At 38.1% G+C, this 27,080-nt stretch overlaps 3 protein-coding genes across 3 annotated transcripts; 1 reads left to right on the top strand and 2 right to left on the bottom strand.

Moving 5' to 3' along the window:
* Positions 1-8,374: 8,374 nt before the first annotated feature.
* Positions 8,375-10,416, bottom strand: LOC133308380 (uncharacterized). The gene is made up of 2 exons (XM_061509000.1): positions 8,991-10,416; positions 8,375-8,695 (listed from the first exon to the last, which is right to left on the bottom strand). Exons 1-2 carry the CDS (start codon positions 9,955-9,957, stop codon positions 8,655-8,657), a joined length of 1,008 nt encoding a protein of 335 aa, XP_061364984.1. The 5' UTR covers positions 9,958-10,416; the 3' UTR covers positions 8,375-8,654.
* A 2,019-nt stretch (positions 10,417-12,435) lies between these two features.
* LOC133308376 (protein PXR1-like) lies at positions 12,436-13,110 on the top strand. Its single transcript, XM_061508995.1, has one exon. It carries the CDS (start codon positions 12,436-12,438, stop codon positions 13,108-13,110), a length of 675 nt encoding a protein of 224 aa, XP_061364979.1.
* An 8,383-nt stretch (positions 13,111-21,493) lies between these two features.
* Positions 21,494-24,984, bottom strand: LOC133308374 (uncharacterized). The gene is made up of 3 exons (XM_061508994.1): positions 22,768-24,984; positions 22,491-22,701; positions 21,494-22,425 (listed from the first exon to the last, which is right to left on the bottom strand). The coding sequence occupies exons 1-3, from the start codon at positions 24,982-24,984 to the stop codon at positions 21,494-21,496; spliced, it is 3,360 nt and encodes a 1,119-aa protein (XP_061364978.1).
* Between the last annotated feature and the right edge of the window lie 2,096 nt (positions 24,985-27,080).

Below are 27,080 nucleotides of genomic sequence, written 5' to 3'. Positions count from 1 at the left end.
TGATAACACAATTCAGGTCCTTGTAGCGCTTTACTCACAAAGTAGACATGTTGCTATCCGCTAATAGATTCTTTAATCAAAACTGAGCTTATAGCTTCTGAATTCATAGCAAGATATAGGATCAGAGGCTTATTAGGTTTAGGTCTTACCAACATCGGAAGTTTAGCGAGATGCTTTTTGATCTCGGCAAAGCCCTTCTCACACTTTGGGTTCCATTCAAAGGCTGTTTGTTTTTGCAAGAGTTTAAAGATAGGCAGAGATTTGTGAGCTGATAAAATGCTAACAGGAACCTTGTTAAGGCTGTAATTCTGCCAGTTAGTTGCTGCACTTCCTTAATTTTCCTTGGGCTAACCATATCCAATATTACCTTACATTTATCTGGATTGGCCTCAATCCCTCTGTGGGTCAATATAAAACCCAAGAATTTTCTAGTTGTGACTCCGAATGCACATTTGGTAGGATTAAACCACATATTATACTTTCGTAACTGCAACAAAACTTTTTCAAGCTCTTTAGCATGTCGCGGGATGTCTACAGGTTTGACGATCATGTCGTCAATATATACTTCTAGCATGCGGTCAATTTGTTCATTGAACACTTTTATTCATCATCAACTTGTATGTCACTCCAGCATTTTTTAGGCCAAAAGGCATCAAATTATAACAATATATGGTGTTGTTAGTAATGAAAGTTGTGGCCTCTTCATCTGGTTTGTACATAGGAATTTGGTTGTAACCAGAATATGCAACCATAAAATAGAGGATTTGATATCCAGAAGAGTTATCAACCAATTTGTCAATGTTGGGAAGTGAATAAGAGTCTTTTGGACAATGTTTGTTCAAGTTTGTGTAATCAATACACATTCTCCGCTTTCCATTGACTTTTTTCACTAAGACCACATTAGAAAGCCATGTAGAGTAGGTGCTTTCTCTTTTGACTCCTGCCTCTAAGAGTTTTTTGACTTCCTGATCAACCACTTTTTGCTTTGCAAGGGGAATCTTTTGTTTCTTCTGAGCTACGGGTTTGGCTTGTGGATTAATAGAAAGATGATGGAAAATGAAGTTTGGTCAATGCCTGACATGTCAGTAGTTGTACAGGAAAAAATATCCTTATTTTTCGTAAGGATATAACCGATCTTTTGTTTTTCTTCTTTAGGCATATGTCGCCCAACTTTTGTGGTGTTCTCTGATTGAGGTCCAACTTGGATTTCTTCTAAACATCTATCAATTCTTCTCAGACATCCAAATCAGTCATGTTGATGAATGCTTTTACTTTTGAGTTGCTGCAGGATGGTAGCTTGGTGCTGGTTCACTAGTTATTTTAAGACTAACATTGTAACAACTCCTAGCCACCTTTTGATCACCTCTGATCGCCGCAACCCTTCCATGGGAGTCTCTAAATTTTATAAGCAAGTGGGGCATTGAGATGATTTCCCTAAGACCAATTATGGTTGGTTTACCTATAATACCATTATAGCTTTAGGAATGATCCCAAATGTGACTTGTAGTTTGATTGTGCCTTTGGATTGCACATTCACCCGAAAATCCTAGCAATTCAGTTTGGCAAGGTGCTATTTGTTGTTTAGTGATGTGCATGCCTTTGAAGGTCTCCCAGAAGATAATATGAGCAAAGCTTCCACTGTCGATGAAGATTCTTTTTACTTGCAGATTTGCCATATAAGCAGAGATGACTAAAGGACATCATGGTGTCAGGAACTATGTTGCCATAGTCATCTTCATCGAAACTTACTGAAGCTTTCTGGATGTGGCGAGATGGAAACTTGGGACGGTTGTTAATAGTCATTATAGCTTTCAAATGCCTTTTTCTTTAGGAATAAGTTTCTCACTCACCTGCAGCACCTCCAGTGATAGTCCCTAATGCTCCAGCAGCATTGTTGGGCAACCGGGATTGGTTGTGCTCTCGCGGTGTAGGTTGATCATGTTGTCTTCTATCACGTGAGGTTCTTTCCCTTAGTCTGTCTCAACGTCCATAATTGGTAGATGTTTCATCTCGCCTATTGTAGGTCTGTCTATAATTCCTCATTTCTTGATAGTTTCTATTCTGGTAGTTTCTTCTAAGAGGATTTCTATCTTGATTAGGGCTTTGATCCCGTTTTTTAAGAACCTTTTCTTGTTTACATGTCGCAACAAACTCTTTGACTTTTCCTTATCTAATCAGAGCCTCAATGTTATTTTTGAGGTCATAGCATTCTTCTGTCATGTGCCCCACCTTTTTATGAAATTCACAAAACTTGGTTTCATCCCTTTTCCTCTTTGGTGAAGGAGGCTTAGCGTCATTAACAAAACCAATTTGATATATTTGCCTCAAAATATGAAATCAAGATGTATTGAGAGATATGTAATTTTTAAAATTTTCCTACTTTTTCTTTCCCTTGAACCACTTTTGGAAATATTTTTGAAAATCTCTCTTGAATTCATTTGCTGGAAGGATTTGATTTGGACCTTCACAAGATCGTTTATAATCTTCGAGATTTATAAACTTTTTTGATCTCGCTCTTAATTCTTCTATATTTTGTTTAGCTAAGGACATAGAGAATGACCCTTCTTGTAAATCATCAACAATAAGATATAAAGAGACTTGTGGATCAAGATCTTCTACCAGCAAGGCTTTCATCAAAAAATCTATTGAGGTAATCCCGCAAATTTTCATTAATACCTTGCTTCATAGTTTTGAGTGCATGTGTGGATTTGTATTGAGTTTTCCTTGTAGTGAATCTCACCAGGAATTAATTGGCGAGATCTTCCCAATTATTGATTGAATTTGATGGCAGAGCTGAAACCATCTTAGTGAAACTTCTTTCAATGTTGTTGGGACAAGACAACAGCCTATAGTGTCAGGGACATCCTGAGCCATCATATTTGTTTGGAACTGCTCCAAGTGTTCCTGAGGGTCACCTTTGTCGTTGTATATTTCAGTAGTGATTTTGATATCCCTTGGAATGAGGAGGTTCATCACCCGAGTGGTAAAAAAGTGAGCTACCCCATAAACTACTTTTGAATTTTCATTTTCATGAGAATTATCATGAACTTCAACTTTCTTTTTCTCTTTTTTTAATGGGCCAGGGTCTTTTTGGGAGAATTCTTGCTCATTTTCATTATATTTTTCATGCAAATCAGGCTGTTGCTATTTTTTCACCTGAATTTTTTTCAACTTTTGCAATTCCTTTTATTGATTCTTAATTTTCTGAGTTTGATGTTCCAGGAGCTTCAATATTTGTTGATTTGTCGGTGGATATTGCCGGGGTTGATTTTGGAGCTACAGAAGAGGTAGTTCTCTGTTGAGATGATTGTCCTTCTTTCTTCTTTCCTTTGCAAACATTTTGACTTTGGGATATGGTCTTGGTATCAACCATATTTTCAATTTCTAGAGAGTGAGATTTGAAATTTACTGTTTCCCACATATGGCGCTAATGATCAGTTCAACACCAAATGGGCTGGGCCTAACCACACACGATTGAAGATGGATGATGTTTATGAAGAGAAGGAAGAGATTACGTTGTCCGCGAGATGCTTGGAGTTTGAGATTTAGGCGAGATGTTATATCGTGTAGCGAGTTGGTTAGGCCGTGTTTGTGCTTCACCGGGTTGTATGAAAGCGACCGGGGGGTACCTACACAAGCACTCTGACGCTCAAGTCAATTTTATATCTAAGGAGGTTCAAGTAAAATAGAGGTATCATACTTGGATCAATGACCTCTATATTTATAGTGCCTGAGCACCATGTTTATCACCGTCCTTCATGAGGCGATATTCTGGTTGATTAGTGGAGAGGGGTAGCCTCTCTCATGCTATTCCTTAATGGATAAGCCTATGTTCAAAGAAGACTCTGTGGTCCATGGCAGCAAGCTGGAGCTGCCAACCCTTCATTGGTTCTTGATGACGGCTAACTTGTCTGAGCTGCTGATTTTCGATAATGATGATTACTTTCAGGTTAAGTTATATAAGCTTGGTGGCCAAGTATGTATCGAGATCCATACTCTTATTGCGAGATGGTTTGTCTTTGCGACTATGTTGCATGGGTGTGATGGGTCTTTTAGGCTTTGTTTTCAATTAGACCTCTACAATAGATCCAGATCAATTCCATATTAACTTGACAGTTTATAATAGGAGCTCATGTGTACAAATCTTGTATATAGACAAAAAATTATCTTTACGTTTTTTTGGTAAACTTCTTTATTTTTCTTCTATTTACCTATCATTAAATTACATTTTTTTCTTCTTCTAATAATCGATTGTTTCATAACAAACCTAAATTTATTATGATAAATGCTAGTGCTAGTTGCTTTTTCACATGTTGTTAGAACCCTATTTGCTTGTTAATTGTTTTATTTTATGTTGTTTATTAACTTTACATCCTTTTTTTCATTTAATTAAATAGTATACTGGTTATTGATTTTAATAATTTATAACGTTAATCATAGTAAAAATGTAAATCTCCCATGTATTACTTAGGAAACGATGGCGTAACGGCATTAAGATTAAATTTTATTTTTTGGGGTACATATAATGGCATTAAGATTTTAGACAACGAAAAGAAAAGAAGTAAACAATCAAGCACGTTATGTAATCCATTAAATTATAAACTGGAACTGAAATAATCAAATGTAAAGTTCGTGAGTCCGAGGCAAAAAGATTATTATTTTTTAGTGTATAGTTATAGGGTTTTATAATTCTCATTTAATATGAGAATTATAATTTTCCTACACACCCTTCGATTTCCGTGCTGACATGGGTCTTACATATAATTTTTTCTAACACATGGGTCCCACATGCTTTTTATCTCTACGACATGAGATTTCAATTCTCCTTCAACATTTATTATCTTTAATTTTTTGATAATATATGTTGATACAGAAATTCGACGCAATTTTTTTCCCTTATTACTAGCATTTAAATATTGCACCATCATAAAATCAGGTAAAAATCTATGTCAAGCCCAAGCACAATTTTCAAACAAGTATAAGCTAAAAAACGAAAATAATATTTACGTCTTAAGAAAAGAAAAGAAAAATCTTAGCTATGAAATACTTGAGCGCAGAAGCACTTATATTTGTTACTTTTGTCTTTGTAGATGTGTACATGAATGTTATTAATAGAAGAAACAAAACCGAAAAACGAGTTAGAGTGCATGAGCACTCGACTGTTTACAGTCTGTTTGACTAATCTTATTTTAAGTTAAAATGTTAATTTTAAGTTAAAGTAAAAAAAAAAAAAGTTTAAAAAATAAAACTAAAAATTGTTTGATTATTATATAAAACTGTTTTAAGGGTTTTGAAAAATGAAAGATACAAATATTTGTTATTAGAATAAAGAGTAGAATTAATAAATATAAATTTAGAATTTCGATAAAACTAAAAAATAATTATGAGAATTCCTTTTACCAAAAATAATAATAATAATTATGAGAGTTCTAAAAAATCCAAAAAAAAAGTAGTGTATATATATATATTAAAAAAAATTCTCTTGATAGATTTTAGTTTTTTTTATTAATTATAACTGTAAAAAATAAAGAACACAAAGATTTATCGTGGTTCAGCCATTAGGCCTACATCCACACTGATGATATTTCTCCCCTTCTCAGATTTATTTTTGGAGGGAGGTTTCCTTCAATATAAATAATAGGTGATACAATAATTGGGCCAAATTATTTTGCCCACAATCAAAGAAATCACATGATCTGTTTCCCTCTTTACATGCTGTATTTGATACATGATTACAATCAATCAAATCTCCTAATTTATCTCCTCTGATATCTCTAACTCCCCCTCCAAGTTGAGGCGAAGATGTCAATAAAGCCTAACTTGGTAATGATGTTTTGAATGGAGTTCTTAGGAAGAGCTTTTGTGAACATGTCCGCAAGTTGATCTTCATTTCAGATATAAGGTGTCTCAATTATCTTAGCTTGAACTTTTCTCGAACAAAATGACAATCCACTTCAATGTGTTTAGTTCTCTTATGAAACACAGGATTGGATGCAATATGAATAGCTTCTTGGTTATCGCAGTACAACTTAATAAGGAGCTCTATTTTCTTCAAGGTGAGGTCGAACAGGAGATCTTTGAGCCAAAAAAGCTCACTGGTGGCTGAGGCCATAACACGATATTCAGCTTCTGCACTGGAACGAGCTACTACACTCTGTTTTTTACTTTTTCAGGTAACAAGGTTGCCTCCCACAAAGGTGCAGAAACCAGACGTGGATCGTCTGTAATAAGGGCTACCAGCCCAATCAGCATCAGCATACCCAATAATATCAGTGTGGTTGTTCTTTTTTAACAATATGCCTTTTCCTGGACATGACTTCAAGTAATTAAGTATCCGATATGCTAAATTCATGTGATCTTGTGTTCGTTTGTGTAGGAATTGACTAACATAGCTCACCGGATAAGAGATATCTGGTCTGGTTATGGTGAGATAGATTAACTTGCCAATAAGTCTCTGAAAGTGTCTTGGGTCAGATATAAGAGTGGAGTCATTTTCAAACTTCCCTTTGTACTCCATAGGAGTATCAACCAGTTTGGATGCCAACTTACCGGTCTCCTTCAAGAGATCCAATACATATTTCCTTTGTGAGATGAATAAGCCTTTATTAGATTCAGCAATTTCAATACCGAGGAAATACTTTAAACGCCCCAGGTCTTTAATGTCAAATGTCATATTGAGATGTTTCTTCAATTTATCTATCTCGATCATATTATTCCTGGAAATAACTATATCATCTACATAAATAAGGACCACAATAGTATTTCCAGCCCAGTGTTTGATAAATAAGGTATAATCTGACTTACTTCTGAAGAACCCAAAAGCAGTGAATGCTTTGCTCAACTTTCCATACCAGGCGCGAGGAGATTGCTTTAGACTATATATTGCTCGCTTTAGTTTGCACACCTTACCAGGTTGAGATTCAAGGTGACCTGGAGGTAGATCCATGTAGACCTCCTCTTCAAGTTCTCCATGCAAGAAGGCATTTTTAACATCCATTTGGAAAAGTGGCCAACCATGATTGACGACAACTGACATAAGGACCCTCACAGTGTTCATTTTTGCTACTAGTGCAAAGGTCTCTGTGTAATCTACACCATAAGTCTGAGTGTACCCTTTAGCGACAAGCCGAGCTTTGTGTCGCTCAATGGACCCATCACTTTGATATTTGATTTTATAAGTCCACCTGCAACCAACAGTATGTTTTCCTTTAGGAAGAGAAACAATTTCCCAAGTGTGGTTTTTATCGAGAGCAACTAGTTCATCGTTCATAGCAGCTTGCCATTCTGGAATTAGCTTTGCTTCTTCAAAGGTGGCAAGTTCATGATGCTTGTCAATGGCAGTCAAGAATGCCTTATGTCCATTAGAAACATGGTCAAGGCTAACATAATCTTGAATAGGGTAAGTGACAGCCGTAGAGACATAGTCCTTCAATTTAGTTGATGGTCTGATGGTTTTGGTTGGCCTACACATGGGTTGATCTTGCATTACTGGTGGATTAGAGGTGGATATCTCGGCTTTAGGCAAATCAAGAAGGGGTGGTACTACATCTGGTACAATATCTGCTAGTGGTGCTTCATCTGATACCACATTTATAGGTGGGACGACGTTTGGTGCCATATTTATTGGTGATATTGCATCAACTATATCTGTTATTTCACAAGAAGTTGGTTTGGGAGAAAAATCAAGTTGACTTACGATTCCAATCTCCCCCTGATTTTTGTCCCTAGAAGAGAAGTACATGGACCTTTCATCGAAATAAACATCGTGAGAAATATATAACTTCCTGGCGACAAAATCATAAGACTTGTAGCCCTTTTTGATAGGCGAGTACACTAAGAAAATGCACTTAGTGGCACGAGGCTCGAGTTTATGGGTATTTTGCAGGTGAACAAAGCACACACAACCAAAGACTCGTAGATGAGAGAGATTAATATCTCGACCATAGAGTACTGTCAATGGAGATTTGTACCGAAGTAGCTTACTGGGTGTGCGATTGATGAGGTAACAACTTGTGAGTACTGCGTAGGACCAAAAATTAGAGGGAATATTGCCATGAAAAAGCAAGGACCGAGTGACCTCTAGCAGATGTCGATTCTTTCTCTCGGCAATGCCATTTTGCTGAGGGGTACCGACACAGGATAATTGATGAACAATTCCCACAGATTTAAGAAATGTCTGCATAGAGTGATTAACATATTCGGTACCATTGTCACTACGCAAAATTTTAATACTCACCCCAAATTGATTTTTAATCATTTGATAAAATTCCTGAAAAATATCACACACGTCAGACTTGGAGCGCAATAAGTAAAGCCACATGCAACGAGATTTGTCATCAATAAAAGTAATAAACCATCGAAAACCATCACAAGAGTCAACTGGGGTAGGCCCCCATACATTAGAGTGAACAAGTTCAAAACTAGTAGAAGAAACATGATCACTACTACCAAAGGGCAATCTATGAACTTTAGAAAAACGACATGTATCACAAGTGCTTGAATCAAGGATAAATTTAGAATCAACATGATTCAAAATCTTATCAGAGGGGTGACCCATGCACCAGTGCCATAGTTGGGATTCCCCCGCCATACAAGCTGCTGAAAGGCCCAAGGTTGACGTGGGAAGTATGTAGAGACCATTCTGACAAGGACCTTCACCAATCTTCCTCCCGATGCGAGCATCCTGAAATATCACCTTTTTTTTGCAGAAAATATAACATTGCAATGCAGATCTTGCATAAGTTTGGCAACTGATAGTAAATTAGCAGATAAAGATGGAACAAATAGAGTATTTGATCGTTTGTCGAATAGATTAATTTTTCCCAAACCCATAACCGAGACTTTATTTCCATTTGCAACAGTTATAGGAGCAATGCGATCAGTATCAGATATATCATGTAATAAGGAGGAATCATGGCACATATGCTCTGTAGCACCTGAATCAATAATAAAGGATCGAGGAAAATAACTAGTAAATGCAGAGGACATACCACCATGGACAAAGTGACTAGCATCTGAAGGTTTTCCAGTGGTGCCAAGGTTAAGGTATTCCTGTAGATGAACAACAAGTTTTCCCAATGTAGATTGGAGATCGTCAGGTAATTCCGCTGAAGGTGATTGTGATATAGTACTATTCGCACCAATAATGCGCTCCTTTTTTAGGTGTGGGTGCAATAGCCAGCATTGTTCACGGGAGTGACCATCTTTGTTGCAGTGATCACAGTGGTATCTGTTGCTACCACGCCCTTTCCCTCTCCCTTTAGGACCTGAACGTCCCATATGACATATAGGCGTAGAAATAGAAGCAGAGGAAGAGAAAATGCTTGCATTGGGTAACAGAATCTCCCGAGAAAGCAAGTGGTGTGGAGAATGGTCAATGCGATCACTGGTAGCGGGGGACATCAGATTCATGGCACGACAACGTGTCTCTTCTTGATGAATGATGTTGCAAACAGATGTGAAGGAGGGAAAATGAGATGTCATTAAAATTTGACGCTTGAGAGACTCATATTCTGGTCGGATGCCAGCAAGGAGAGTAAATATCCGATCTTGCTCTTCTCGGGTTACATAGTCAGTCACTACCGCTGCTGTGGGACGATACTGTCGAAGCTCATCCCATTTTCTCTTTAATTGGCCAAGGTATTCAGTGAACGACTGAGAAGGAAGCTGGTGGGTCGTGTGGATTTCTTGTTGGAGCTCATAAATGCGAGAGGCGTTGTGTGTATGCCCTAAGTGTTGTGCCACCGACTCCCACAGATCCTTGGCAGTATCAGAATATGCAAAGAGTTCATAAACGTCAGGCTCCATTGAGTTGAACAACCAAATTAGTACTTGATTGTCGGATGCTTTCCAAACCGTGTAGGAGACATCTGTCTTGGTTGGAGCTCGATCAGTCAGCGCGCTTCCATGGCATATAATTCCGGCCATTAAGAAGGATGACAGTGGGTCGTCCAACATCGGTGGTACTGGTCTTGTCGGAAGCAGTCATGAAACCAAACACAGACCAGAAAAATAAACCACCAAAGAAAAAAATAATATCCAAATAAAATAGGAACCTGGTAAATGTTGATCCTCGTCAAACACCAAACTTTTCACATAAAACTCGGTTCAAGATCTGCTGGTACAATCAACACAAGCATTGACAGATCACAAGTACAAGGAACAACACACCATGGCAGAGACAACCATGAACAGGTGCAATAGAGAACAAGCAGCACACGGGCGGCTGCCGACAAGAAGATGGCGTGACAGTGGGATTGTGATCGACGACAGCATGCACTTGAAGATGGCAATGAACAGGCGATGACGGTAATTTCAAATCCGCTGCCTTCTCTCGCAAGACGGCTTGACTTGGAGATTAAAAATCGAAAAGGAAGAAACAAAAAATTAAAATTCAAGTAACAGGGGAGAGGGAACCTTTTTGTGGGGCGGTGATAAGAAACCGAGAATGGGAAAATATGGTTACAGGGGAAGGGTTTTTTTTTTTGTTTTTGAAAAAAGTTCTCTCTCTTTTTTTCTTTTTAAAACAAGGAAAAAAAAAAAAAATTCTGGGAAGGATTTTAACCCGCTCTTGATACTATGTAAAAAATAAAGAACAGAGAGATTTATCGTGATTCAGCCATTAGACTTATATCCACGATGATATTTTTTCCCCTCTCAGATATATTTCTGGAGGAAGGTTTCTTTCAATATAAATAATAAGTGATACAATAATTGGGCCAAATTATTTTGTCCACAATCAAAGAATTTCCCTCTTTACAGGCTGTATTTGATACATGATTACAATCAATCAAATCCCCTAATTTATCTCTACTGATATCTCTAACAATAACAAAAAGTTCTTTATACAATAAGTGCTTTTGTAAAAACATGTTTGGCTAAATTTTTCTTTATAAGAAGAAGAGAAGCCAAAAATAAAATTTCTCAAATAAGCACTTAGCAGGAGTGACAAATTTTGGTAGATTATACAGATATTTTAAATTTAGATACATTTAACAAATTAAATTTAGATTAAAAAATATTTAAAATAAAAATATTTAAAATTCTAAGAGATGCATAAATAATCAATTTAGATATATTTTAAAAACTATAGATTGAAAAAATAAAATTATAAAAAGAATTCATGTATTAACAAAATATATTTAATTTAAAAGAATCGTGAAATCAATAATATGGCTAGTAAATTGAATTTTTTTTATCAATTTTATATTATCAATTAACCTTTATATATTAATGCCCCATTAATAATGCTGATTTTTTATTTATAGAAATCAATAAAATTTTTACAATTTAATTATGACAACTTAGCATGAACATATGACAAAGATTTATGCTATAAATTAATGACACACATAAATGCCCCATTAGTGATGGCGATTAGTAGTAAAATAAATGAAAGATGTGCTAATTAATTATAGTAATGTAAGATAAAATTAATTGAGATTTATCACGAGTTTCGAAAATCTTAATGGAAGGGTTGAGGGGGATAGGGATGCTGATTAGCTTTTGCTATAAATTGTACCCCGTGTAGAAAATTTAAAGATGCAAATACAGATAAAGAACATATTGGAGAGAAAAAAAGAAGGGAGAGAATAGAGATGTTTTGTTTTTTCAAGGTAATATATTGTCTATAGCTTTTTTTTTTTTTTTTTTTTTTTTTTTCTTCCGTTATGCACGCACGCACGCTTGCATTCTTGAGATGTTTAATCCCACAAGGCTAGCTATCTATTGCATCCTTTTTTTAGATAGTTAAATATTTTCAATGATTAAAATGTTCCTATATAGGAGTAGGACGTGTATGACTAGTGATATATATTAATCGATTCACGGGAACGGAGAAAATGTTGTTGAAAGAATTGTCTGCAATATAAGTTTAATTGTGCTCGAACCGAATTAAACCTGTTTGAATATCAAAAAGTGATGCATATTAACTTTGAGGAGGGGACACAACGAGTGGAAACAAAAAAAACTAATATTTGGTATTTGACTAAGATGTGTCCGACAGGATGTTTAGTTCTAAAGTTTATACTTACATACAAAAAGTTATATATTTTGTTATGACTAGTTTTTTTTTTTTTTTTTTTTGAGTAAATATCATTTTTGGTCCTCAGCAAATTTCACGATGCCCGCTTTAGTCCCTAGCAAATAAAAAGGCTCATCATGGTCCCTAAGAAATTCAAAATGGACCTATTTAGTTAAAATTGTGGTCCCTCAGAAATTCAAAAAGACCCATATTAGTCCCTAAAAGGACTAAAATGGGTCCATTTTGAATTTTTTTGGAACCATAACGGACCTTTGTATTTGCTAGGGACTAAAGCGGGCATCGTGAAATTTGCTGAGACCAAAAAGGGTATTTACGCTTTTTCTTTTTTTTAAGTTTTGTAACATATATGTTATTTAATCTTGTTAATGTTAACGAACAAATGAATTTGAATAATGCAGAATAGGAGCAAAAAGAATGGAATGGAAGGAGTGAATGCACCCGTGAACTCTAGCGAGCAAAATGGGGTTAAAAAGGCCAAAGAGGAAAAAAAGAAACAAGAAAAAAAAGATGATGCATCTACATCTATGGTGGACACATCAAACCTAGTAGAGCATGATTCTTCAAAGGCCAAAGGGGAAAAAAAGAAAAAGGAAAAGAAAGATGAAGCATCTGCATCTACGGTGGACAAGTCAAATGTACCAAAGTTTACTAATGATGGAGATGATTCTTCAAAGGCCAAAGGGGAAAAGAAGAAAAAAGAAAAGAAAGATGAAGGATCTACTTCAATGGTGGACAAATCAAATGTACCGAAGATTGTTGATGATGGAGATGATTCTTCAAAGGCCAAAGGGGGAAAAAAGAAAAAAGAAAAGAAAGATGAAGGATCTACATCTGTGGTGGACAAATCAAACGTACCGGAGCTTACCGATGATAGAGATAATTCTTCACATCTTCAAGGAAACCCTTCATATCCTCCACAAGGGTACTATGCTTGTCCCCCACAAGGGTATTATCCTTCATCATATTATCCTTCAGCTGGTAATTATCCACCCTATGATCCTCCACAGGGGAGCTACCCATACTATCCTCCGATGAACAATTCAGATGAAGGGTGCTCCATAGTGTGACTTATGGGTGTGATGCGATGCAATTAGGAACTTGTTGGTGCAAAATAATTTGTAGTTATTTATCTTTGTTATAAGAATAATTATGTTACTTTTGAGATTTACCTTATTTTTATGACTTTCATTTTTAGGAATTTTATTTTATTTTTCTTAAACTATTGATTGTAGTAAATTACTTTTGAAAAGTAGTGCATATATATAATAGGATTTGACTTATCTTTATTGAATGATAAATATCCTTTTATGTCCCTCGCATATGCTTTAGTATTAATTAAGAGTTTCTTTGAAATCTATGTTGGTTTTTAATTCTACGCGTTCTTTTGGCTTGATTTTGGATAAACTATAGTGGTGGCAATTCGGGTCCACATGATACGAAGTTGACACAAACACGAATAAAAATATTTGAAAATGGGTTAAATTTTTTGACATGAATACGATCCACTTATTTTGCGGGTTAACATAACACAATACAAATAACTTAATAATTAACCTCAAAATGTGTTGCTTATTATGAGGGTTGACATAACATGCGAATAATATGTATATGACACAACACGACACAAATAATTTATAAGAAGATTAATACAAGTTAATCTTGTGTTTGTGGGTTGACATGTAACACGATACAAATTTTTCTTGTCAATTTTTTACTATCACAAACATAATATGAATTTGGAAACGGGTAAATATGAACATAATTTTTTTGTGTGCTGTCCACGGGTTCGGTTGAAAATTATCACCTCTATGATAGAGCAATCAAAATAGGCTAAAATTCATGTGCTAGTTTTCAAAACTCTCTGTTTGGGCCTTTAATTGATAGTCCTTTTTGTGAGGGGTTTCTTTTGTCCTAACCTACGAAGCTGCATAATTAAGTGGATTAGTCGAGACTTATCAATAGCCAAAATTAGTTCTCTATCAAAACACATAATATGAAAAAAAAAAGTATAAATAAAAATAATGGAGAAGGTTATAATTACCATCATTTTAGACTTATCGCTTTTGCCACCTGTTTGGTTACCGTTAGATCAATGTAAAATCAACGGTTGAAAAAAGAAAAAAATTAAATGCTGTTAATTTCAAATTAATTCAACAGTAACCAATTAGATAGTAAGAGTAATAAATCTAAAATGGTGGTAAGTATTATTGCCCTCAAGAATAATATGTAAATTATAAATATTTATTGAGAAGGGTTATATATATTGACAAACTTTTTTTTTTACAAACATACAAATTATATTATGTCTGACCGGTCAGACTTCACTCAAGAGTGTCTTACCAGTCAACGATAGTGTAGTTTGTAAACAAAAAGTTTGTAAATATAACATTTCCCATATTTATTAGTATAAAGTAAAATTTAGATATAAAATAGTAATAAATAAAAATTAGTAATAAATAAAAATTATATATGTATACATATTATTTTTATAGCAATATATAAAATCAATTTTTAAATCAACCAGTGTCACTGGTGAAGTTGATCGACATCCGGAAGTGATTGTTGATTTGTTTATTAGGAAATGTTTCAGATTGGATCTTTCGCCCTTTAGTCTTGCCCCAATGGTTACCCTCAATTGCATGATTAAACATTATTATAACAAAATATCTTGCCAATCATGCTAAATAAAAATTTCATGCATGACTTTTCGCCATGTTTAGGCACATACCTCATCCTTGCAAAGCAACCGCCCGGTGTCAAACTCCCTAGAATATTCCCTCAGTAACCTAGATATAGCATGTCCGACATCACTGCAAATAACATTCTCTCTCATGTATATTAAAACTCTATGGCGGCAATATCAACATGTGAGAGCGTAGCTTCACGCGCTCGATTTTTTCCTTTCTGCTAGGGTTCTTTAAGCGAGGGTTTCTGATGACAATGGAGACTGAGAAGACTACTCAACAATCACTAACGGATGAGGATGGATCGAAGAGTTCGAGAGATAGGTCCCTTTCGGAAGAGGAAATTTCTCTTCGAAAGGGCAAGAAGCCGAAAGGTGCTGAGATGGAAGATCTGGCATTGGACGATGAAATGCATGAGGAGGGATTAGGAGAGCCTGTTCTTAATCAACCACATCTCGTGGTTCCAGAAAAGAAGATGACGGAGGCTAGCACGGGTGTGCGCTGCAAATGGTATCCTACAAGGACAAACTACTTAGGCTAAATAGCAAGGGAGGACAGTCGGATGACGAGGAAGAAGATTGGATCTCTAAGCAAAAGAGAGAGGATGAGGAGGAGGAACTGGTGGAAGGTTTGTCCCAGGAGGCTCTGGTGGATCCTTTTTTCCCGAGGTACACGTTTTCTATGGAGGAGAACAAAAAAGATTGTGAAAAATGGAGGAAGGCCCTAATCATCAAATTGTTAGGGAAACGTATTGGTTCAAGATTTCTGATGGCCAGATTACAAAGACTATGGAACCTGGTAAGTTTGTTTGAAGCCATTGACCTAGATAATGGTTATTTACTTCTGAGGTTCCAAGATGATTGCGATTATTGTCATGTCTTAGAAGAAGGGCCTTGGATAGTGAATGACCACTATGTGGTTGTTAAACGATGGAGGCCATTCTTTGACCCGTATGATGAGAGTGTCAAAAAATTGGCTGTGTGGGTCAGAATTCCTGGACTGCCAATCGGGTTGTACACGATGCGTCACTTATGGCGAATTGGTAACATATTTGGACGAACTCTTAAAGTGGACAGGAACTCCCTGAGGAAGAGTGAATTTGGTGAGGAGGTAATCACCGAGAGAGCTCATTTTGCCAGGATATGTGTAGAAGTTGACCTGAGGAAGAGTTTTCTTTCTAAATTCATGATTGGGAATCAGGTGTATCAGGTTGGCTATGAGGGGCTCTACTTGATATGTTTCAAGTGTGGATTGTATGGTCACATGAAGGATCAGTGCCCAGCTGAACAAGTTCTGTGTAACCAACATGAGAAAGATATTCCAGTCAAGGAAAAGTTGAGGGTGAAAGAGATAAGGGAGAGTGAGAAGGATGAGGCCTTTGGGAACTGGATGGTGGTCCAGAGGCAACCAAGGAACAGAAAGTTGAAGGCCAAAGTCATGAATCCAAGGAAGGATATGGAAGGGGAGCAGAAAATTAAGCCTAACCCAGAAGTTTAGTGCACTAGTGTTGAAGCCAGTCCTAATACTGAGAAAGGATAGGAGATTATGATGGAAGAACAAATTGTCAGTCCTCATCCTAGGACTGGCATTGCAAATGCTGACATGAGTAAGGCAGTGAAAGAGGTTCCTGGGATCCTAATCAAAGAGGGTACTGGTCCTGTATCCAGTCCTCAAAAGAAGATAAGATCACCAGATAATGGAGCTAAAAGGAACTCTAATAAAGATGGGAAGGACAGGGCTAAGGCTGGTGGCAAGCAAGGTTTGAAGAAATCAGGGATTGAGAATGTTTCTCCAAACTCAGTTCTGGAGAGGTCAAGTAAAGGGGCTAGTAAGGGCAGAGCTAGAAGTTTAGCCATCTCTGAAGGGTCAGCTAAGACAGGGAGTGGAACTAGCAATAGCAACAGGAAGGATCAAAGTGAAGAATCTAACTCATTGTTGAAAATTGTGTCTTGGCCAGATTGAAGTGATTTCTCAGAACTCTTCCACTATGTTGGGTGGGACAGTCACCCACTAGGTTTGCAGCTAACCTTCTTGAGGTTTTCCTATGTACAAATTTAACTGTTTTATGTTTGTTTTTTCTTGGAATTGCAGAGGGGTGGAGAAGACTAGTTTCCCTACCCTGATTATGAATTTAAAATTCAGGTTTAAAGTTAGTATAATGGCTCTTCAAGAGATCAAAGTTAGTGGCTCGAGAGGAGATAAGATAATAAAAAAGCTGGGTTTCCCTATGTTTTTTAGACAGGACCCGGTTGGTTTCTATGGTGGTATATGGATTTTATGGGATGATAGCTTGGTGGATTTGGAGGTTCTGAGAACTCACCACTAGTTTATTCACACACGGATTAAATATTTGGATTCTAAAAAGGTGGATCTGATCACCTTTGTGTATGGCAGTCTTAGGAGACTGGAAAGGAAGATTCTCTGGGATGAATTATGGTCCATTAGTTCTTCGGTTGAAGAACCCTAGTTGATAATGGGAGACTTCAACTCTATTCTTAATGCTTTTGAGAAGACAGGAGGAAAGGAGGTGTGCTGGAACAGTATATCAGAGATGCAACAATGCTTATTTAGATGTAATTTAAGTGATATGGGTGATAAGGGACCTGACTTCACTTGGAAAAGGGGAAAACTCCATTAGAGATTGGACAGGGCGTGTTTTAGTGAAGCTTGGAATATTGCTTGGCCTGACCGGCTTGTTACCCACCTCTCTTTCTTTAACTCGGATCACAGGCCTATCCTTCTTTGCAATGATGGGCATGCTAAACCTGAGATGCATACTAGAAGCTTTAAATTCCTGGCTGCCTCGCTCACTGATCATAGTTTTAATAGCCTGGTTAAGGAGAGCTGGGAGAATAGTGTGGGTTGGCTGATGGCTAGAAATAAGTTTGAGATTGAGGCCAGAAGTTGGCACCAAAATTTCTTCAGGGAGAGTATTAAGCACAAGAATAGATTGTACTCCAGGCTGAATGGGCTTGATAGTTTTAAGTACGGTAGGTTTGACCATAATACAGAGTTGTTGCGAAAAAGATTGTGGAAAGAGCTCCAAGCAATCTTGGTGAAGGAGGAATTGATCTGGTTCCAGAGATCGCACAACCAATGGTTGAAGTATGGGGATAAGAACTCAAAATTTGTTCATTTCTCCACAATAGCCAGGAGAAGACACAATAGGATAGTTACTCTTAAGAATGGGCAGGGTGATTAGGTTGCTGATACTGAGGAATTGGTAAACATGACTGTCTCTTTCTACCAAGATCTCTTCAAAGCTGAGGAGGAGGTGGATGAGGATTATCCTATCCAAAATGCCTCCCCTAGTTTAGATCCTGATGAGCTAAGGTTCCTTTCGGTTATGCCCAGCAAGGAGGAAATAAGGAGAACTATTTTCAGGATGGGCAAGTTCAAGGCCCCTGGTCTTGATGGCTTGAGTGCCATATTTTTTCATACTCAGTGGAATGTCATTGGTGATTCTGTTTGTAAACTTATTGAGGAGATCTTTTGCTTTCCAGATAAGGTGAGAGAGATCAATGACACTTTAATTTGCCTAATTCCCAAGAAGGAGAGCCCAGAGAGTATGAAGGATTTTAGACCCATTAGTCTTTGTAATGTGGTTTATAAAACCATTACAAAGATTATTGCTGGGAGATTGAGGGATCTGATGCCTAGACTTGTCTCTCCTAATCAGTGAAATTTTATTAAAGGTAGACAAGGGGCTGATAATATAATCATAGCCCAGGAAGTTATTCATTCTATGAGGGCCAGAAAAGGGAGTAAAGGATGGATGATGATAAAGGTTGACCTGGAAAAAGCCTATGATCGTCTTAATTGGAGCTTTATTATGAATACTATGAAGGACATTGGCTTCCCTGACCATCCTGTTAAGTTAGTGTACAACTGTATATCCACAACCTCTGTGAATCTTCTTTGGAATGGAGTGGTTACCAAAAGGATCAATTCGAGGAGAGATATGAGGAAATGAGACCCTATATCCCCTTACTTATTTGTACTTTGTATAGAAAGGTTGGCCCATCTAATTCATTTGGCAGTGGAGACCAAAGCCTGGAAGCCCATTGTTCTGAGGAAGAATGCTTTTCCTATCTCTCATCTATTTTTTGCACATGTCATAATATTGTGTGCTGAAGCAAGCTTGGAGCAAGCCTATGTTATAAATCAGGTGCTGAAAATCTTTGCTGGAGCTTCTGGTCATAAAGTCAGCAAGGAAAAAACTAGAGTTTTTTTCTCTAAAAATGTTAACCTGGGGAGAGCTAAAAAGATTAGTGAAGCCCTTGGCATATGAATAACTTATGATTTGGGCAAATACCTTGGTGTGCCCCTCCATAATAAAAGGGTAACCAAGAATACATTTAGGAATGTGCTAGATAGAGTCCAAGGGAGATTATCTGGCAGGAATCAATCTTCCTTATCTTTGGCTAGTCGGGCTACTCTAGCCAAATCAGTCTTAGAAGCAATGCCTGCTTATGCCATGCAATCTGCAGTGATTCCTCTTGGGGTTTGCAATGAAGTGGAGAAATTAACTAGGAGTTCTATATGGGGTTCTTCTCAGGTGCAAAGAAAAACCCACTTGGTGAGCTGGAAGAGACTATGTAGATCTAAGAAAGATGGTGGGCTGGGATTCAGGGACCAAAAACTTATCAATAAAGCTTTTTCCATGAAGTTGGGTTTCGAGCTTTTATCTAATAGGGAGGAGTTGTGGGTTAAGGTGTTGCGTAGCAAGTACAAGGTGGAGGATACTCATGCTCCTGATTTGAGAAGAAGCAGCAATACTTCCAATACTTGGAAAGAGATCCAAAAAGTTTGGGACCAGGTCCTTGAAGGCTCTAGAATTATTATTGGTGATGGATCAAAAAACTTCCTTCTGGTTTGATAGATGGGTTCCTAATACTGGCCGGCTTATTGATCTGGATATTTTTAATGTCCCTGAAGAAGCTAAGAGATGGAAGGTCCTGGAGTGTGTAAAAGAGGGGAATTGGGACTGGAGTAGATTTGATTTTCTCTTTTCCAGTGAAACTCTGGATGCTATAGCTAAAATAAAGCCCTCTTGGAATCTGGATGAGCAAGATAAGTTGATATGGAACTATTCTAGTTCTGGTTCTTTTACCATCAGTTCTGCATACAAATATCTTTCCTTGGCTTGTGAGAATCCTGATCCTAAAGTCTGGAACATTGTGTGGAAGTGGGAAGGTCCTCAAAGGATAAATATTTTCCTTTGGCTCTTGGTTGGCAATAAGCTTCTCACAAATGCTGAAAGAATTCGAAGACATATGTCAGACAGTGGAGCCTGTCCCAGATGCAATGCAATATGTTAAGATATTGATCATGTTTTCAGAAAATGCGCTTGGGCATGTGAGGTGTGGAATTTGTGGGTTGACAGGAGGGGGATAATGTCATTCATAGAGAGTGATATAGACAGTTGGTTGTTGAGGAACTTACATAGGGGAAAATAGAATATGTCTTGGAGATTGAAATTTAGGGTGATTTGCTGGTTTATATGGAAGGATAGGAATAACTTAGTGTTCAAAGGAAAAAGCTCAACTCACTTAGACTTATTCTCTCAAGCTTCTCTCTATTTAGATAACATTAAGATGGCTAATGGTATGTTAGCAGGTGCTGGTTTAGAGTTGGAAAGGGAGGAAAAGATCTTGATAAGATGGAAAGCTCCTTCTCCTGGGTGGATCAAGATGAACACTGATGGCTTCTTCTCTGGTAATGGAATGAGGTCTTCTTGTGGTGAGGTCTTAAGAGGTGAAACATGAAGATGGGTCATAGGTTTTTCCAGGAAGTTATACCCAGAATCAGCACTAATGGCTGAACTTTGGGGATTCATAATAGGTTTGGAATGGGCTTGAGATCATAAACTGAAGCTGATTGTTCTGGAAAATGATTCTTTGATGGCTATTAATCTGGTCAAAGAGGGATGTGTCAGCTCTAATCCTTGTTACTCGATTGTTTCTAGGATCAGATTGATGCTTGAGAAGGACTGGAGAGTTGAGGTTTGCCATATGTATAGGGAAGGGAACCAAGTAGCTAATTGGTTGGCTGTTATTGGGGGCACAACTGACTGGAATACAAATTGGTTTGTTAGTATACCTGAGGGGTGTAGGCACCTAGTTTCTGAGGATGTTAGGGGCACTTTAGTGCCCAGATTTGTTAATATCTAGTTTGTTTGTTTTCTTTCCTATGTATACAAAAAAAAACTTCTATAACACTCATTACTCTTTCACCCATACTAGTACCTCCAAGTGAGTTTATACAACAACTACCCAACTTACACAATGAAACAGTACATCCCACCACACCGAGTGGTGGTGTAAGGGTTCAGATCTGTAAGAGAAGAAGGAGAAGGAGGGATTGATGAGATAAGAGTAGAGAGAGAGAAATTAGAGAGAGGATTGTCCAACTTTTTCATATCTTCTATTCCAGCCCTTCTTTGGCTATATACTCGTATCACTTACATTATTCCTGTTTCTAATTTTCTGGGTTTTCATTACAACATCTGTTAATACTATAAAGTGGGCCGACTATTGAAAATAGTCTGCTAAGTAATTGGGCTTCTTTCTGACTCTAATGGGCCTATTCTCCTTCAGTCCATCCAAATGAGTCGCAACACTCCCTCGCCTATCAAAACTAACATCGTCCGCGATGTTGCTTAGGCCTGTGCTGGGTTGGCCCAAATCGTGTGCCTTCCTACTTAGTGTAACTGAGCTGTCGGTGGCTGGTAGCCGTTGAGAAGTGGGTGGACAGCTATCCAGCATTAAAGACGGATTGGATGGGGAAGGGATAAGAATCCGCGTGGCCTCCTCCTGATTGGCTGTAGGGGGGCAGCAATAATGACAGGTTGGTGGCCCAATGTCTGAATTGAAGTTGAGACAGTGGGACTTTGTGCTGTTTCATTTGCACCTTCAGTTTCCAAAGAAGTCCTTTGACGTTGGGTAAGGTGACTGTTGTGAGGCAAAGGGGAAACCTTTTCTATTACTCCGGCGGCTAAAAGGGACTCATCCTCCCATGTGGATTCCTCTGGTGGCAAGCCTCGCCATTGAACCAATACTTGAGGAGTGTCTTTTCCGTTTTTCCAGACCGAGCGATGGCCAACAAAGGCAGCTGGAACGTGAACCGGAGGTGTACGGTGGAGATCCGATGGAAACTGGTGAAGATGCCAATGTGGCCATTTAGAAGATCCTCTTTGTAAATCATGTAAAATAGCAGTAGCATATGAGTCTTTTTGTAATTCAGACTGTATAAGCGGACTGTACTGAGAAGTAGGATAACTAATCAATTTGGAATCAGGGGATAAACACATAACACTCCCCTCCGGCTGGCGTGACAGTGCGTCAGCCGCAACATTGAGCTTTCCAGGTTTATACTGGATGGAGTAATTAAAACCGAGCAGCTTCGCAAGGAACTGCTGTTGGTCAGGTGTTTGAATCACTTGAGACATCAAGTGATGCAAACTCTTGTGGTCCGTCTTTATAACAAAGGATGAACCTAGCAGATATTGCCTCCATTTGGCAACAACCGAGGTGATGGCATGCATCTCTCTGAAATAAGTAGATTTAGCTTGCATGTGCTTAGATAATTTACGACTATAGTAAGCAATGGGATGATTTTCCTGTAGTAATACTGCTCCGATACCAGCACCAGAAGCGTCCGTTTCCAAAACAAACGGAAGGGTAAAGTTAGGTAGAGCTAAGATAAGAGCATTAATCAATAGAGTCTTAAGTGCAGTAAAAGCCTGCTCTGCAGTTGGGGACCATCCAAAGGCATCTGTAGATAATAAGTCAGTGAGGGGGCTGCAACTGTAGCATAGCCTCGTATGAACCGGCGATAGTAGCCAGATAAGCCCAAAAAGGCCCGTAGCTCTGTAACTGACTTAGGAGTAGGCCAATCCTTGACAGCTTGTATCTTAGAAGGATCAGGTGAGACACCCTGGGCAGAAATAATATGGCCCAAGAACTGAATTTCCTACACAGCAAATGAACATTTAGAAAGTTTAGCAAAAAAATGATGATCCCGAAGTGTCTGTAACACCTGTACCAAATGCTCAGAATGAGCTTGTAGGGACGAACTGTAGACCAGGATATCGTCAAAAAATATGACGACAAAACGTCTGAGGAATCTATTGAACACATGGTTCATAGTCGCCTGGAAAGTGGATGGCGCATTTGACAACCCGAAGGGCATAACCAGGAACTCAAAGTGACCACTGTGAGTTCTGAAAGCAGTCTTGTGGACGTCAATGGGTGCCATCTTGATCTGATGGTAGCCAGATCGTAAGTCCAGCTTCGAAAAAATCTGGGCTCCGTGTAACTCATCTAGGAGTTCGTCCACAGTAGGAATGGGGAATTTATCCGGTATGGTGATCGCATTTAAAGCACGATAATCAACACAAAAACGCCACGTGCCATCTTTTTTGCGAACCAACAATACTGGGGAACTGAAAGGAGAATGACTGGGTTGAATAATCCCATTGGTTAACATGTCGTTGACCATTTTCTCAATTTCAGTCTTTTGAAAATGAGGGTACCTATAGGGTCGAACCTGGACAGGTTTAGAGTTTGGAAGGAGGTTAATGTGATGGTTGGAAGGTCTGTCTGGGGGTAAGGAGGTAATGGAATTGAACACATCTTGAAATTGGGACAAAATTTGTTGTATTGGAATAGACTGGGTGGGTAAAGGTGTTTGTAGGGACTGGGTGGGTTGTTGACTGGTTAGGCACATAAAACACGAGGAAACAGAATTTTGGGCGACCATCTTGTGTAACTGGGCATTGGATATTTGGGAAGGACGTGGGTCTTGATCACCATGGAGGAGTATGGTGGAGGAGTTGTGGGTAAAGGACATAGTTAAGTGGGAGTAGTCTGTAACAATAGGGCCCAAGGTTGATAACCATTGGATACCCAACACAACGTCAGCCCCTTTTAGGTCCAAAACAAATAGGTCCACAGAGAATATATTGGACTGAAGAAACAGTGGCACTGCTACACACGTGGCCGTGCATTGGAGAGTATCACCATTTCCCACCTGCACTTGGAAAGGAGGAATGTGTTGCATGGTTAAATCAAGAAAAATGGCCATACGGGCAGTAATGAAATTATGGGTACTACCCCCATCCACTAGAATTTGTACGGACTTTCCTTTAATAGCCCCTGTGAGACGAAATGACCTCGAATTGTGGTGGCCAAACAATGCGTTGAAACTAATTTCTGGTGTACCTTCAAAGGGAGGAGGAACCACAGGTGGGTCAGGAGGTTCTGACACATCTGGACCTGGGTCATCGTCCGTTCCCTCGAAATAAAGTAAGGCAGCACGCCCTTTGCACTTGTGACCAAAAGAGTATTTCACATTACAGTTGTAGCATAGATTTTTCTCCCTTTTTAATTGCATTTCCTCTGGCGATAAGCGGCGTATGGGTACAACTGGGATGGGTGTATTTGTGGTGGTAGTGAAGGTTGACGGGAGGGTTTTGGGAGCTGTGGACCAGGATCGAAAAGAGCGGTTCTCATTAGCCTGATCTTCATACACACGAGCCAGAGAAAAAGCTTCGTGGTAATCCTGAGGTCTGAGAGTGAGAACAGATCTGCGAATGTGTGACTTCAACCCAGAAATAAAAATGCTACGCAGTAATGTAGCAGAAAGACCAGTGACTTTACTCACCAATTTCTCAAAGGAAGATTGATAGTCAAGTACAGAACCGGTTTGTTGAATTTTCGCTAGTGCACCTGCAGGGTCGTCAAACTCGGACGGTCCAAAGCGGCGGTGTAAAGCCGTACAAAAAGTTCGCCAGTCAATTAAGAGCCCATTTTGGTCAGAACCGTAAAACCAACTTGCAGCAGGTTCGTCCAAGTGAAAAGCAGCAAGGTTTAAACGATCAGGTAGTGGAACTTGGTAAAACGCAAAATACCTTTCAACGCATATGATCCAAGTTGTTGGGTCACCAGATGCGAAATGAGGAAAATCAAGCTTGACGTGACGAGATCTGGAATTGTCAGATACAGGCGGTGGGGTACCCTGGGGAGTAGATCCCAAAATGCCTCGGTTGTTGGTGTTTAGTTCAATCAACCGAGCAAGATCCTGGTGAAAGCGGGTATGGGAATCCTGTAATTGCTGTTGGGAAGTGTGTAATTGGAGATGAGAATCCTGAAGCGAAGTGTGTTGTTGTTCGCGGACCAACTCGGCAGCACGAAATTGCTGCTTAAGAGTTTCCAATCGTTGATGTAATTCCCGCATTCTGGTGTTGTCCGCCATAAGGGAGGAAGAGGTGGATGAAAGCACCAATTTGTAAGGGTTCAGATCTGTAACAGAAGAAGGAGAAGGAGGGATTGATGAGATAAGAGTAGAGAGAGAGAGAAATTAGAGAGAGGATTGTCCAACTTTTTCATATCTTCTATTCCAGCCCTTCTTTGGCTATATACTCGTATCACTTACATTATTCCTGTTTCTAATTTTCTGGGTTTTCATTACAACATCTGTTAATACTATAAAGTGGGCCGACTATTGAAAATAGTCTGCTAAGTAATTGGGCTTCTTTCTGACTCTAATGGGTCTGTTCTCCTTCAGTCCATCCAAATGAGTCGCAACAGGTGGAGTCAAAATTCTTAATTTGGAGGGAAAAAATAACCAAAGCTGCATGGAGAGCCAAAGTTGGAACGCAAGAAGAGAAACTATTATAGATTGGGGGGCGGGGCAAAAATAATCCAACTTTTATTATGATTTTATCTAGCATCCAAGAAGAGTAACGCAAAGGCCAAAGCTGCAGAGAGAGCCATGCAGGTTATAAGAAGATGGATTTTAGAGAAGAGTTTATGGGATGTGCAACTGTCACTCACACTCAATAAAGGAGCTGTTGTTGATTCCATCCTTTCAAGTTACTATTGCTTTGCTTTCTCACCAACACACAAAAAGGGAATCTCTTTCGGATAAAAAAAAATCTAAAGTAAAAAATTTTTCTTTAAATTTTGAGGTGGTGGGGGGCGGCAGCCAACCCTAATCCCCAGGATCTGCCCCTTCCCACACCTCATAATACTGGATAAAATAACTTGCTTAATATGAAAAAAAATTCTAACTTCGCAACTGTAAACTTCATTAATAGTACTTTTTATGTATTTAATTAATAAATTATAAATATTAAATATGATACGATTTAAAATTTTCAAATCATATGTTTTAAAAATATAAGTTACCACATATTTCCTTCTTTATTTTGAATTTAGCGAGTAACTTTTGTCTAAATATTTTCAAATAATTATTGAGTTGGAAATGCATGGGAATACATAATTGCAATTCGAGTGATATATGACAGAGATAAAATTATCTCCTGTGACCCTAAAACTACACTATTTTGATTAAAGAAAAAAAACCTGATTTGCTTTGTCTTTATCGTGTTCGTTGTTTCCTTCTTGCCATTCTTCCATAATTCAACTTCGACCACCTTTTCCAACACTTTTCCACTTTCATAATGTTGATGACGACAAAAACTAGGGGCAAACTTTTTGATGCGACCCCCCATCTCTAGGAGACATATCCATCTTCAACATAATTCTCTAGGTGACATATCTATCTTCGACATAATTCTATTTTGGCTGGTTCTATTTAGGGGTGATGTTAAAATTGCAGAGGAAGGATACTATTTTCTTTAAACAGAAAAATAAAGATAAAGGAGAGAAAATCACACACACGATGTTTGAGTGGTTCAGAACTTGGGTTTTAAATCAAGTTACCTACATCCTCAGGGTCACTTGGGAGTCCACTCCCTAATACTTGCATTATGTAAAAATAGAAAGAAAAGGGTACACAATATTCAGTTAAGACTATAATACCAAAATCCCCAAATATACCTTAAAGCCCCAATATTACAGAGAACAAATCAGAAACCTAAACAATAAGACTTTACAAGAAATACTCTGTTACATAGTAGATATGAACAACCATTTACACACAATCAATAATGGTACCCATGAATGTAACACCCTGTATGCATCCCGATTTGTTATCATTACGTATGACATTAACGCAGTTACAATCACAACAATTGAATTAAAATACGGATAAACTTTATCTTTTATGTTAATAATTGCTTTCCTTATTAAAACTATTTCCGTAATTAAAACAATTCAAAACTGCAATCATAACTTAAACACTATGCAAAATACTTAAAATTTAATTAAATATGCCATACATTGATTCTACATAAATGCCAAGTGGTCTCCATAAATCAACAAGGCTTAAATCTCATTTCATGTAAGCTTAACATTGAACAAACTTCACATTTTATAAAATTGGGAATAATCCACATAATCATAAATTCTTATATTTTAATATATTAAACTAGACATCTTGAGCTT

Source organism: Gastrolobium bilobum, unplaced genomic scaffold, assembly GCF_033153095.1.
Source record: "Gastrolobium bilobum isolate Gb01-03AN ecotype WA unplaced genomic scaffold, APGP_CSIRO_Gbil_v1 utg2951, whole genome shotgun sequence".
NCBI classification, from domain to species: Eukaryota; Viridiplantae; Streptophyta; class Magnoliopsida; order Fabales; family Fabaceae; genus Gastrolobium; species Gastrolobium bilobum.
The sequence above is the reverse complement of the archived record's forward strand: the minus strand, read 5'-3'. Positions and strand labels throughout refer to the sequence as shown.